This window comes from Lampris incognitus, chromosome 5 (genome assembly GCF_029633865.1).
Source record: "Lampris incognitus isolate fLamInc1 chromosome 5, fLamInc1.hap2, whole genome shotgun sequence".
Lineage (NCBI taxonomy): Eukaryota > Metazoa > Chordata > Actinopteri > Lampriformes > Lampridae > Lampris > Lampris incognitus.
The window spans coordinates 33,404,740-33,419,805 of NC_079215.1; the positions used below are offsets into that span (position 1 = coordinate 33,404,740).

Genomic DNA, 15,066 nt, shown 5'->3' on the forward strand with positions numbered 1-15,066 from the left:
GCTCCAGAAACTCAATCTGCTCAAAGAAGTGCCCATCCAACCAATCCAACTTGTGGGAGCTGCTTCTGGAAGCGTGGGGTGCAATTTCTCCAGATTACCTCAACAAATTAACAGCTAGAATGCCAAAGGTCTGCAATGCTGTAATTGCTGCAAATGGAGGATTCTTTGACGAAAGCAAAGTTTGATGTAAAAAAAATCTTATTTCAAATACAAATCATTATTTCTAACCTTGTCAATGTCTTGACTCTATTTTCTATTCATTTCACAACATATGGTGGTGAATAAGTGTGACTTTTCATGGAAAACACAAAATTGTTTGGGTGATCCCAAACTTTTGAACGGTAGTGTATATATATATATAATCCGGTGAGTCAAATAAATGTACTTTCAATTCACTTGATTAACTGGATTATTGAACACTTTTCCTATCATTGAGTGTTTCTTTTAACAAAGTTATATATATATATATATATATATATATATATATATATATTCTTTTTTGGCCCTTATGGTGCTGTTTTATTTTATTTAAGTGGCTGTTTTACAGCTTCAAATATATGGCATTTCTGATTTACAAACCAACTACATCAGTCAGTCTCCCAACACTGTCACTTGCAGAATCCATGAACTGAGATCAGGGAAGACACTAAAGGATTTAAAAGGCCATTCGTCTTTTGTGAACGATGCGTCATTCATTCAAGATGACAGTCACATCATCAGCGCCTCTTCTGATGGGACCGTTAAGGTAAACAGCCCTGTGAAGATATTGATCTCTGTGTGTGTGGGAAAATGCTCTGCTAATACTAGAGTGTAATGTGTTTACCTTTTTCCACATGCATATTTTAGATTTGGAGTGTAAAGACTTCAGAGTGCATACACACTTTCAAATCTCCATCAAGCCCCTCCAACATCCCGGTCAACAATGTGATCCCTCTCCCCCAAAATCCAGAAAACTTTGTGATGTGTAACCACTCTAACATAGTGGTCATCATGAACATGAAGGGTCAGGTGAGAAGTTGTTGAATGTCGCTTGATGTAACTATGCATTTGTTGTAAATACATTAATTATTACTTATATTAAAACATCATTCTTGGCACCCTTTTATTTTTTTCTTTCAAGAAATAATTTTATATTTTCACTCGCACAAAATTCTTGTTTAGGGGCATCCGGGTAGTGTAGCGGTCTATTCCATTGCCTTCCAACACAGGGATTGCTGGTTAGAATCTTTGTGTTACCTCCGGCTTGGTTGGGCGTCCCTACACACACAATTGGCCGTGTCTGTGGGTGGGGAGCCGGATGTGGGTATGTGTCCTGGTCACTGCACTAGCGCCTCCTCTGGTTGGTCGGAACACCTGTTTGGAGGGGGGAGGGGGAACTGGGGGGAATAGCATGATCTTCCCACACGCTACGTCCCCCTGGTGAAACTCCTCACTGTCAGGTGAAAAGTGGCTGGCGACTCCACATGTATCGGAGGTAGTCTGCAGCCCTCCCCGGATCGGCAGAGAGGGTGGTTCAGCAACCAGGACGGCTCGGAAGAGAGGGGTAATTGGCCAAATTCAATTGGGGAGAATAAAAAAAGGGGGGGATCCATGTTTAGTCGTTTTGATTTTCTTTTTAGAATTAATTTTTTCTCTCCCCTCTTTAAGATTGTGAAGACCTTCAGCTCAGGAAAAAAGGGAGGGGGGGACTTTGTTTGTTGTACCCTCTCGCCTCGTGGCGAGTGGATCTACTGTGTTGGAGAAGACTTGGTGCTCTACTGCTTTGAATCTGCGACAGGGAAACTGGAGAGAACGCTAACAGTAAGCACTATTGCCAATATGTAGTCTCATTAGCAAAACCTAAATGGTTTTCACATTTAGCTCTTTTCATAAAAGTCCAAAGCCGAGTCCACAGGATTGTCATATTGTATTGGTCCAAGTCATTTCACATTAATTTATAGCTAGACATCTTGTGGTTCAAGTTTGACCCAATATAAAAGAAATTATGACATGAGAGCAGTACATTTTGGGCTCACAATGGGATGTTTTGATTGCTTTTAGCTTGCCAACAAACCACAGGGGAGGAAGATGGGACAGAAAGACAGAATGCAAGGTATATCACAAGTTGTTGGCTCGATTTAAGCAGAAAAGAGGTGTATTGGCTGAGTACCACAATAAAGAAAAAATAGAAACATTCCCTTGTGAACCCACAGTAGATTACATCAAGTCATAATTTCCTTATGTCCAGTTGAACTTCATCAAAATTGCTTTCACACCAGAAACTGTCTGCACCATGGTGTGGATGGAGGTGGGCCAAAGAGCCTCAACTTTCGGCAAATGTTGTGGACTAGTTTGGTGTTCACCTGAATATGCATGGAGTGTTCACACCTAGGAAAATGACCTAAACTCTGTGTTTCAATTAGAATACAACGTGACGGCATTTAACAGTTAATTCAGTTGATTTTTTTTCTCTTATGGTTAATTATTGTCCTTGCTGCTGGGTCCCAATCCTGCAGAAATCTATCAAGAAAACAGCAGCAGGTCAGAGCCAAAAGCCAAATAGGAGACTGTCTGGTGATGTGAGCGCTTTTTCATCCGCAGGTCCACGAGAAAGATGTTATTGGTATCGACCACCACCCCTATGAGAACCTGATTGCCACATACAGCGAAGATGGCCTCCTCAGGCTATGGAAACCCTAACTTCTTCCATTTCCTGTTAGATCTCCTGACTCACACAGAAAATTCCTTATGGAATTACCCAGTTTAAACAGTACAGTTTGAATCCCTTCTTTCATCTCTTCTGTCTTTGGACATGAAAATGCATGATGGTGGTGATGAAAAGATGTATCATAAAACTGCCATGTGTTTGGGCATAAACAAACAATATCAGGTAATTTAAGGATCAATGTTGGCTTGTAATACTTTTTCAGCAAATATTGATTAAGTGATACAGATGTAATGTCAGTTATGTGTGTTGTTTTTTGCATGCCACCTCAGCACACTGCCTAAATATCAGTGCAGGGATGCCAAAAAGAGTTGGTGTATTTCTGCAGATATGCATGCTGACTGGTGAAAACTCAATGAATTTCCAGTGTCAGTGTCTATATACAATAGAGGTTTTATATTTTTTCGTGTTTGCCTTTCATGTAGTCACATCATACCTGTCAGTTTGTTTTGTTGGGATACCATAATTAGTGCAATGGAGCAACAGTAGGATCAGTATGCCTACAAGGACATGCCTTGTAGTAATACTGATAATTTGTAGTATGTCCTTATTTCATGTTGGAAAATTGTGTATGTTAGTGCATTACAGACTGTATTTTGTATATATCTTGTACATAACATTGAATTTGCTGGCCAGGCAATATTACAAATAAAATTCACAAATTTTTACTGTGATACTCTTTTCATCATACCATGTTACTCTACACTCCATTAAAAATGGTAATTCTTTAAATAAGGTATTGAGTTGTTCCTTGTGTGATAAATTAATTTGTTGAAAATTGAAAATTAATTTAAAAACTTAAAAATTCAATTAATTTAAGATTTTAAAATGTAAATAAAAAAAAATCTGTTTATTAGGTTTTGCATTTTTTTCAAACAATACAAACAAACAACCAAATATATGCATCCCCTCCCTTATTCCCTCCCTCCCTCTCGCCCTTCCATCCCCAGAGCAGAGAAACAGGAAAAAAAAAATTGTAGTACTGGTGACAATCATAACAAAGACAGAATTTCATACAAAGTCATGCCATTACAGTAACAATAGGGTTCCTGCAGTACATGCTTGGACCCCTAAAAAAACAAAAACAAAAGCAAAAAACAACAACAGTGTGTGTGCATGTGTGTGTATGTATGCAGAATACTCTATCTAACCTTCTGTGGCTTTAGCTATCCCCATCCTCTGGAGCAACTGTTAAGGTCCTTATATAGTCCAGAAAAGGTGACCATGTTTTTTCAAAGTTTCTCATTGAATCTTTCAGGGAACTCTAATCTTGTCTAATTTGATATAGTATAACACATCTTTGATCCATCTACTGTGGGTAGGTGCTGATACATGTTTCCATTTCAACAGTATTAGACGTCTAGCTAAAAGAGAGGTGAGAGACATAATTCTATTGAGATACAGGGAAGTGTTAGTCCTAGGGGGAATGCCAAACAGGGCCATAAGAGGATCAGGTGGAACATCCACACCAGATATATCCCCAAAGGATTTAAAAATGTCTTTCAAAATTCAAATAAACGAGGGCAGGTCCAAAACATGTGAAGCAGGTCTGCAGGTGATTGTCCACAATGGTTACATGCATCACTTATACCAGGAAATATCCTTGCAAGTCTAGCATTAGTATAATGAAAGCGATGTAAGATCTTACATTGCATAAGACTATGTCTAGCACATATTGAGGCGGTGTGAACTAGCCCCAGCACAGTGTCCCATGTCCAATCTGTCAGCTCCACACCCAAATCCTGCTCCCAAGCAACTTTAAGATGGTTAAGAGTCTCGGACTTAATGGAATCTATTTCAGTATATATAATTGAGATAAGGCTCTTTACATTGGGGTTCAACAAGAGAATAGAATCAAATTCAGAATGAGTAGTATGGTTTGGAAATTCTGGAAATTGCTTTTGCAAGAAATGTCAAACCTGGAAATAGTGAAATAGATGAGATCTGGGCAAATTGAATCTTTCAGACAGGTCTGAAAATGATGAGAAAGTCCCTTTGCTGTACAGATCTTTGACAGTTTTGAGTCCCTTGTCAAACCAGGTTTGGAAGGTGAGATCAATACACGATGGTTTAAACAAGTGGTTATGACATATTGGGGAATGAGAGGATGGTCTGTTAAGACCAAAGTACCTCCTGAATTGCATCCAAATGTTGATAGTGTGTGTAACGGTGGGCATAGAGCTGACGACAGAGACAAGTGGTAAGCCTGAACATATTAAGGAATAAAGAGACCGCTGGGAAGAGGACATCTCCATCTGTGCCCAAAGAGGAGTCTTCTCTACATTGGGCCAGTAGAGAAGTTTCTGAATATTACATGCCCCATAATAATTAAAAACATTTGGAAGGGCCATCCCACCTTTCAACTTAGGCCATTGGAGATATGCTTTCTTAATGCACTGTGGTTTGTTTCCCCATAGAAACGAGGATATAGTCTGGTCTAATTTTGTGAAGAAGCGTTTCCTAATAAATACTGAAATATATTGGGAAAGCTATAACAATATGGGTAGGACAACCATTTTGATAAGGTTAATATGGCCAATGTTTTAATAAAGGGAGGACGTTTTCCTTGAAAATATGAGGGAATAATTCAGTGATGAAAATGCTCAAGTATTTAAACCCACTATCCCTCCATTCAAAAGGAAAGAGTGAATGAGGCATTCTTGTGGCAATTGGGTTTATAAAAAAAGTTGGCTTTTCTGAAAATTCAGTTTATACCCTGAAAATCTGCCAAACTGCTCCAGTATAGACATAATAATAGGAATGGAAGAGGTTGGATGAGATATATACAAGAGTAAGTCATCCGCGTACAAGGACACTTTGTGGGTGATCCCACCTCTCCTAATACCCTCAAACCCTGCTTCACTATGAAGCCAAATAGCTAAGGGTTCAATGGCAATTGCAAATAGCAGTGGGGATAGAGGGCAACCTTGTTTCGTGCCACGTTTAAGAGGAAAGAAAGGTGAGTGTAAGTCATTTGTGATTACTTAAGCTACAGGGGCTGAATAGGAAAGTTTAATCCATGAAATAAAATCTTTACTAAACCCCATTTTTTCCCAGAACAAAGAAAAGGTAAGTCCACTCTACCCTATGAAGGCCTTTTCTGCATCCAGCGAAAGGACGAATTCAGGGGATTCAGAGCTTGGTGTATGAATTATGTCAAGCAATCACCTTGTGTTGAAGAAAGAATGCCTTCCTTGGATAAAGCCTGTACGGTCAGTCGATATCAGGCATGAGACCACTTTTTGGAGATAATTAGAAAGGACTTTGGCTAAAATCTTTTGGTCCACACTCAGAAGTGAGATTGGACTCCTGCTGCTACAAAGAAGTGGGTCCTCATCCTTCTTAAGCAACAAGGAAATAGAAGCTTGGTATAGTGAAAATTTTAATTTTTAAATTAAAAATTAATTTGAAAATTAATTAATTTGGAATGTTCTCATTCCAAAGACACAAACATTGGGATTCTCCTCTAACATTAACATGTTGAAAGAATTGTGATAAGTCACTGGGTGCATCTTAACACTTTAATACTTCCTTTAGAATGAATGTTACTCGGAAATCTGACAATGAGCTTTCGGAGTGTCTGTTGTGTGAAGGAGCCTCATGGCTCTCTTCCTGCTTCCTTCCAGTGAGGAAAAACACAGGACCAACACTGGCAGAAGGAAACATCAGACTCCAGACCACAATCCATTTAAATTTCAGTGTTTTTGTAGTCGCGTATCAAATTTTTCAGATATATATTTTTTCAATTTACTGATAATACATCTGGCATTACATGTATAAATCATATAGTGCGATGGGCAATTACATCTATTAGTATCGATGGATCTAAGTTTAACTGCCTGCAAAGGCATACAAGTCTGAAGTATGACCTGCTGTATTAGAATTCAAAACCACAACATAATACATTTTGCAGTGATGTCTACACAGTAAAATGTGAAGAGTTAAACACTTAAAAAATTATTTTTAACAGTTTCAGTTAACATATAGTCCCACCCTACAAAGTATTAAAATTACTCCTGAGCAAATATAACATTTCTGGTGTTTTAACTCCTAGTGTGAATATTTAACACTTTGAGTGTTTATTAGAATTAACACTGAGGCATATTTAACTCTCCTGATGTTAACATGTGGTGTAATTTTAAATCATTTTTGGGTTAATATATAATTCAACTCCAAAAAGAGTACGTCAAGTAAATTTTTACCACAAATTACAAATTTGCCTAATGGGCTTTACAGAAATCCAATGTCCTTAGACCCTTGCATAAGGAACAAATCCCTAAGACAAACAACAAACAAACAAAAAACTTTAAACTGAATTTAAATTTAGGTCTGTTCTTGCCATTTGATTTTTGCAGATCTTAATGCCTAGGTATGTAACTTGGTCTATGGACTACCTACCACAACATTTAGCTGATTGGATGTCTTTCAGTGCAAAGAGTTCACTTTTTTTTTTAAGTATCTATAGTCAGGCATGATACCTTGGAAAAATCAGCAAGGCAATCTATAGCTTTTTTATCTCTCTCTCATTTCCTAGAAAAATTGTAGCATCTTCTGCTACCTGGGTACATCTGATTGCTGTAGCTGATATTTTTATTCCTTTGAAAGGGTCATTATTAATATGTAATGTCATTAACTGTGTAAATAACAAAAAAGGGGGCAGTTGGGTCTCCTTGTTTTATACCTTTGGAGATGTTAAATCTAAGGGTGGTGCTAAAAGATATTTTAACTGTACTATTATGTTCTTTATACACAGTTTGTATTGCATGCTTAAAATAGGGTCCACATCCAAATAAGTCAATTGCATCATACATAAAATTGTGACTGACGGAATCAAACACTTTATAGAAGTATACAAATAAGCTATAACTATTGCCTGTGACATATTCTTGATAATCAAGTCTAGGATTAATTGAATATTATCACTGATATGCCTTCCTTGCATAAAACTAGGCTGGCAATCGTCTTTAATTGTTTCTAGACAAGGCTTTAACCTCTGAGCAAAAACGAGTGTCAATAGTTTTAAGTCATTATTAATTAGGGCTATTAATTAGGATGCCTGAGGAGTGGATAAGTGTACTGGTACCAATTTCCAAGAATAAGGGTGATGTGCAGAGCTGTAGTAACTACAGAGGTATAAAGTTGATGAGCCACAACATGAAGATATGGGAGAGTAGTGGAAGCTAGGTTAAGAGGAGAGGTAATGATTTGCGAGCAGTAGTATGGTTTCATGCCACGAAAAGGCACTACAGATGTGTTGTTTGCTTTGAGAGTGTTTATGGAGAAGTACAGAGAAGGTCAGAAGGCGTTACGTTGTGTCTTTGTGGATTTAGAGAAAACATATGATAGGGTGCTGAGAGGTGTGGTATTGTATGTGTAAGTCAGGAGTGGCAGAGAAGTATGTAAGAGTGGTGCAGGATATGTATGAGGGCAGTGTGACAGTGGTGAGGTGTGTGGTAGGAATGACAGATGGGTTCAAGGTGGAGGTGGGATTATATCAAGGATCGGCTCTGAGCCTTTTTTGTTTGCAATGGTGATAGGTTGACAGACGAGATCAGACAGGAGTCTCTGTGGACTATGATGATGTTTGGGGATGACATTGTGATCTGTAAGTGACAGTAGGAGCAGGTTGAGGAGAGCCTGGAGAGGCAGAGGTATGCACTGGAGAGAATAATGCAAGTCAGTAGGAGGATGAGAGGGAAGAGAATGAGAGGGAAGAGAGCGGAATGGAAGGAGTAGAAGTGACGAATGTGGAAGAGTTCAAATACTTGGGGTCAACTGTTCAAAGTAACGGGTAGTGCAGAAAAGAAGAGAGTGCAGGCAGGTTGGAGTGGGTGGAGAGGAGTGTCAGGAGTGATTTGCGACAGAACGGTACCAACAAGAGTAAAAGGGAAGGTTTATAAGATGGTATTGAGACCAGCTATGTAGAATGGTTTGGAGACAGTGGCACTGATGAAAAGATAGTGCAGGCAGAGCTGGAGGTGGCAGAGGCGAAGATGGTAAGATTTTCGTTGGGAGTGATGAAGATGGACAGGTTTAGGAATGAGTATATTCGAGGGATAGCTCAGGTTGGATGGTTAGGAGACAAAGCAAGAGAGACACGATTGACATGGTTTAGACATGTGCACAGGAGAGATGCTGGGTATATTGGGAGAAGGATGTTGAAGATGGAGCTGCCAGGCAAGAGGGAAAGAGGAAGGCCAAAGGGGTTTATGGATGTGGTAAGGGAGGACATGCATGTGGTTGGCATGACAGAGGAAGATACAGAGGACAGGAAGAGATGGAAATGGATGATCTGCAGTGGCACCGCCTAACGGAAGCTGCTGAAAGAACAATAAGCCTGAGATATCCTTCTCTTAATTCAAGCCATTTCATATTGAGGTAGCAATGCTACCAACCAGATGCTGACAATCACTTTTCATCCATATTCTCCCCGTCACTTTTTTTTGACCTTTGTGATGTTTTCAACTGAGATAAAGAAAAGGTGAAAAAAAAAAAGAAAAAGAAAAGAAAGACTGCTCTGCAGCATCTTGCAGGATGCAATAACCCTAATTTTTAGGCCATGAAATCCATCCTCTATTGGCTTGTTTCACCTTCTTTTCTAAATAATTGTTAGCTTTGCAAATACCTCTAAGTTTACCATCACAAAGTGAAGTGGCATCTTGCAGAAATTTTTGAGTTTAACCACCTTCAGGAAGGCAGATGGCAACAATTTCATGCTCATCACACGTAAGCTTAAGATGCGTATTTTGTTTTAAACACATCTTAGTAACTAAACTTACAGACTTTTAATTATGACAAAAATGTAAGTTGATACCCATATGCAGACACAAATTAAACTCTTTACAACACATTTCTTAAGTCTTTTTTTGTTAATTAGTTCCACTGTCACTACCAATACTAACACATATGCATCTTCTCACAAGAATGCTGAACTCATTGGACCAGTCTTCCTTGTGAAAATCATAGGTCTTGAGTTTCAAGTGGAATGCAGAATAAATTAACAGCTTCCAAATCCATGTTAAAGTTAAGGCTTAAGGTCAGATTGACACTTCAGTGAGGTATCAAGTGTGGGAATGGAAGGTTTTCCCCCTCTACCCTTTGGCATTTATGGACAGAGACGAAGTTCCAGCTCAAAGATTTTCCAGAGCATGGCAGCCCTGTCAACAAGGTGACAGTACAACTTATCAAACAGATCTGAACCAAAGTCCAGAAGTAAATCTGAACAATTAAAATTGCCAGAGGGAGAAACTTGTCTGGCTTTAATGGAGTTTGATGCAACTCCTTTTTTTTGCGACATGAAATATTTTTATGAGTTCATGAGTTGTAAATTTTCGCAGACAGCCCCGATTTTTCCCACTTGTTTTCATATAACTGCTGCCAAACTTATAAAAGCAATGCACTGTGAGCAGGAAAGCGTCTCTTTAAAATGGACAAGGACATATTTGCCATGAAGGCAGTGGATCATTAAGAAAGTTCAGTGGCAGCAGGTTATTAGAGCTTTTCAGCTGATTCTTATTTTAAACTTTCTATAGCTGAAAAAATGTTTTTGAATTTTTTTTGAGAATGCAAACATCAATGCAGAAACAAAATAAAATGTTCAACTCCAGAAATATATTACAGAAACATTAATGATCATCTACAAATTGCTTTGAAATCAGTACCTTACTGCTTCAGCCAAGTCACCATAAGCTGATATTTTCACATTTTCCTCTAAGTAACAGCCCCAAAAGCATACAATGGCACAAATGTCAAACTTCAGTCCCACTGCTTATGAACACCGACTGCAGAGCATCGTCCTTACAAGCAATGAACTTCACCATTCATCATAGGAGAACAGGTGGTTCAAATACATTGTTAATTGGGCTACACTGTAAACAATTCTTTTAATTGGCATCATATCAAGAATAACTGTCAAAATCAGTCTGATTAGACATTTGAAAGTCAGTTATCCTCAGAACACAACATCAAAAGCCCTTGTCTTGAAGTCTGAGCACTTCAGACAGTTGAATGGTGATGTTTAAAATAATATATAATAATAATAAAAAAAAATTCATTCACTTCATTGAAGGGCCTGATCACAGCATTAGAAGCATCTGGCGGGCCTTTGGTCACTGTTCCAAATATGCGGCTCGACACACCATTTCAACACAACATAAATTGGCAAAAAAAAGGTACTCTGTTCAAGACGAGGGTTTGGGTTCAGGGATGGGGAAATAAGTGGAAGAGATCAGGTAACCATGTTTAAGAGGTCTGGCACTGGACACCCCCGGCAGTTGCATAGTCATCTTCCTCCATGTAGTAGTGCTGATGGTTACGTCGTTTTCTGTTTTCAAAGTCACAGTCCTCCAGGTCGGCATAGATATAGAGGTCATCGTCCATGCTCTCTGGCTGCTCCGCCTCCATCTTCACAGGGAGATACCCCTCCAGCTCTTTCAGCTTGTGTTTTGGAAGAAAGTTGGCTTGCGGGAACAACACCTGGGGGATAAACAACAGTGTACAACATTAAGCAGAATATCTCCTTTGACAGACAATTGCTATTGTGAATAATACATGGTTAGAGTTGAAAACATCACCATACCGAAAAATGAATAATAAGACGTCCCTTCTCAAAAGGCCTACGATGCATGGGCATTCCTTCATTCAGGACGCATTTCTTGTCTCCAGGCTTGATCAAATCCCCTATGGTAAGCATAAAAAGTCCTTATAAAAGAGAACGATAAGGCATTCACAACTGTCAATTAAGACTGCATCAACAGTAATGCAGCTAAATGGAAGATGGTCAATAAGGGTACCCCAGCCAAACCTTAAATGGAAATTTCTGTATTTCTTGCCCTAAACCTTGTTTTGCTATCGTTAGGTGTAAAACCGAACAATGGATGGCATAATCTTTTAAACTGACTCAGTATTGACCAAGCTAGCATCAGTCGACTGCTTGTGCACCAAGCTGCAATGTAATAACAAGCTCAGAATGTTATGAGAAGAATCTAAAGACCCTTAGTCATGATGTCAATCATCAAATTATACAAATATCAATCCATTTTAAACCTGGAGCAGAAGTCTCTGTCTGTAATCCCACAAGGAGTGAGCTGTTGCATAAAAACAACAGTGGAAGCGTAATGGAGATGGAAAGACGTGTAAAAAAGAGAATACAAAAGAGGTCTATTAATGTGCAGATTGACTTTACTGGTATTGTCTTTTCATAATGGAAGGTATTTTCAGATATTTCTCAAAATATTCTGATCCTGGAAGTGCCAAAAAAAGAGAGCTTTATTTGCACATTGTATGTAGCTTGGTGCACAGCAGTCGGCAAGCATGAGCTTGTTGGCTATCGAATCAATTTAAAAGATTCCAATACCCATTGCTCAATTTGACTCATAACAACAGGAAAATAGGGCTTTTGTTAAAAAATACTAGTCTCCTTCCAAGTTGAAAAAAAAAAGACTTTTTAATTAGAATTTTTATATTTATGAAGGAAGTGTGAATATGTATATCTCTTAAACACTCGGTATAAGAGTTTTTCTTCATTATTAATCTACTCTGTCTCTATCCTTGTTTGTGTACCAATAGTGGGGCGATCTGCAAAGTGGTCTTGAGTTGAAATAACATGTGCACGTGAGAGCAGATGAATGCAAAAGACAAAAGCCCGGTAGGGGCGCCGAAGAAATGCTGAGAGACATTGAGAGGAAATGAGAATACGAGGAAGGAGTTGAGAATTTGGGTCGGTCAGTAGCTATAAAGACTTACTTCTCATAACCACTATGTCATCTACAAACTGACATGGCCATAATGAGCAATACTAATGGTGACTGATCATTTATTTGATTTGTGTCATCATCACAAATGGGTGCCGACATGAAAGTCCCAAAGATATCTATAGCGAATAGTTCAACTGACATTATTTTGTTGTTCCACACATTTGTTTTTGCTATATTCATCCATGTCTGTTTCATTTGATATGTGCCCACTGCAATTTATGAAGGACTGTTGTATAAGCATTAAGATTGATGTTCTAATATATTTTGCTACTTTTTCTGTCCTGCCTGTATTGTGTGAGGGAATCTCTTCGTGTATATTTGAATAATTTTGCACCACACTCATAGAAACACTGTATTCATCTTATAGGTATGTGATATTATCCTGGCTCCATCATTCACCTTTAACAGCAGTACAGCCTCAAGAAGTCCCTGAGGCAGTAATGGACACTACAGTGGAGGCTTATACAGTGTTGAATAATAAAAGACGAGGTATTAAGTGATGAGGAATTCAAGAACTGCACAGTTTCAGTACAACTGTGGTGCATATCCATACAGAGCAATCTTTAATATCCTCGCAATATCACTGCAACCATAACATCTCAGAGTCGTTTCTCAATTTGGAAGAGAATTAAATCCTTCCTGAGAACTATCACAATCTTTGGTTTCATGGTGTTTTGAGCAAAAACTCAAATAACACCCTTTATAAGTTTAACCAGAGTCACCGAGAAAAATATTGCACAAAAAGTATAGCTGCAAGCAGCGATGAGGAGGCCAAGCAGCCCAAGCATATCCCCAGGAAGGTGCTCCAAGTAGGGCTGTCATGATATTAATTTTAACTACACAATTATTGTGGCCAGACGATTTCACGATAACAATATAATCACGATATCCATAGGAAAAAACGAAACAAAAAACAAAACAATAATAACAATGCTATCAATCAAATTCATCTTTAACTTTGTTTACTGTGTGTTTTGTGTCTTTTTGGCAAATTAATTATACTCAATACAAGTGTAGGAAGGTTGAGAGTCTGTAACCATAACTGTACATAAGCGTAAAAAAAAGAATAATTACGCTTAATGGATAGTGAAAAGCATGGTACGGCAGCGGCACAGCGGCAAAGTGGTTAGCGCGTTCGCCTCACAGCAAGAAGGTCCTGGGTTCAAACCCTGGGGTTGTCCAACCTTGGGGGTCATCCCAGGTCGTCCGCTGTGTGGAGTTTGCATGTTCTCCCTATGTCTGCGTGGGTTTCCTCCGGGTGCTCCGGTTTCCTCCCACAGTCCAAAGACATGTAGGTCACGTGAATCGGCCATACTAAATTGTCCCTAGGTGTAAATGTGTCGGCCCTGTGAAGGACTGGCGGCCTGTCCAGGGTGTCTCCCCGCCTGCTGCCCAATGACTGCTGGGACAGGCTCCAGAATCCCGCAACCCTACTCAGGATAAGTGGCTTGGATAATGGATGGATGGGTGGATAGTAAAAAGGCAACCAGATGAACTGATAAATAAAAGAGCCACAAGGCCTAACATTTGCCTATGGTGTTCTAGCTGGTTGCTAGGGGGTTGCTATGGCATTGTGGGTGGTTGCAAGGTGGTTGCTATGGTGTCCAGGATGGTTGCTATGATATTTGGGCTGGTTGCTAGGGGGTTGCACTGGTGTTTGGGGTGGTTGTGAGGCAGTTGCTGGAGTGTTCACTATTAAAGCAAAAAAAAATAAAAAATAGATGAGTCTTCCTGCCCTTACTTAGGGCGCCGGGGTGGGTGCATTGTTCTTCGGGTCTAAACATCTGTTGCCGAATGTAAAGATGCAAGCCTAGATCTGTGATATCTTCAACAACATTAAACATTAAAAATGGACATTAGAAAATCAAAAAATGGTTCAGGGACACACTGTGCGGTGCATGACTGTACTAATACACGGAAACGCCTGAATGAGTGGTTGGATAGAGAGTGTGTTGCCCATCGACCTGCCACAAAATGGCAATGTCCCTGCATTCCATTGTTTTCCTTCCACAGAAAACCAACAGCAGATTTCGAATCACGGATGTGGTTGAAGGCTTTGAATTTGAAGAAACCACCGAAAAACATCTTTCTTTGTTCTCATAACTTCATTGCCAAAAAGCCAACCACAGAAAACCCTTTCCTTAAACTGTGGTAACTAGGTAGCTACTCCCTACACCGGAAAAGAAAAGCATAGGGTGGCTCCAATGTGGAAATGGACCGGAAGTGCTGTGTAAACTTGTCTATATATATATATACAGTGCATCCGGTAAGTATTCACACCCCTTCACTTTCCCCACATTTTGTTGTGTTACAGCCTTATTCCAAAATGGATTAAATTCCTTTTTTTTTCTCATCAATCTACATACAATACCCCATAATGACAAATTGAAAAAGGTTTTGTAGAAATTTTTGCAAATTTATTAAAAATAAAAAACTGAAATATTGCATGTACATAAGTATTCACACCCTTTGCTATGACACTCAAAATTGAGCTCAGGTTCAACCTGTTTCCACTGATCATCCTTGAGATGTTTCGACATCTTGATTGGAGTCCACCTCTAGTAAATTCAATTGATCGGACATGATTTGGAAAGGCACACACCTGTC

The 15,066-nt window shown here is 39.1% G+C and overlaps 2 protein-coding genes across 2 annotated transcripts in view; one reads left to right on the top strand and one right to left on the bottom strand.

The window, feature by feature from the left end:
• Window positions 1–2,679, top strand: part of LOC130113231 (WD40 repeat-containing protein SMU1-like) — a 9,955-nt gene extending 7,276 nt beyond the window's left edge. The window contains exons 9-12 of the mRNA XM_056280792.1: window positions 619–745; window positions 847–1,008; window positions 1,648–1,800; window positions 2,581–2,679. Of these exons, the coding sequence (XP_056136767.1) occupies window positions 619–745; window positions 847–1,008; window positions 1,648–1,800; window positions 2,581–2,679 (541 nt within the window). The remainder of the gene's footprint in view (window positions 1–618; window positions 746–846; window positions 1,009–1,647; window positions 1,801–2,580) is intronic.
• A 6,821-nt stretch (window positions 2,680–9,500) lies between these two features.
• Window positions 9,501–15,066, bottom strand: part of dnaja1 (DnaJ heat shock protein family (Hsp40) member A1) — a 41,473-nt gene continuing 35,907 nt past the window's right edge. Inside the window, exons 8-9 of the mRNA XM_056280034.1 lie at window positions 11,283–11,383; window positions 9,501–11,179 (exon numbers count right to left, since the gene is read on the bottom strand). Of these exons, the coding sequence (XP_056136009.1) occupies window positions 10,946–11,179; window positions 11,283–11,383 (335 nt within the window). The 3' untranslated portion in view covers window positions 9,501–10,945. The remainder of the gene's footprint in view (window positions 11,180–11,282; window positions 11,384–15,066) is intronic.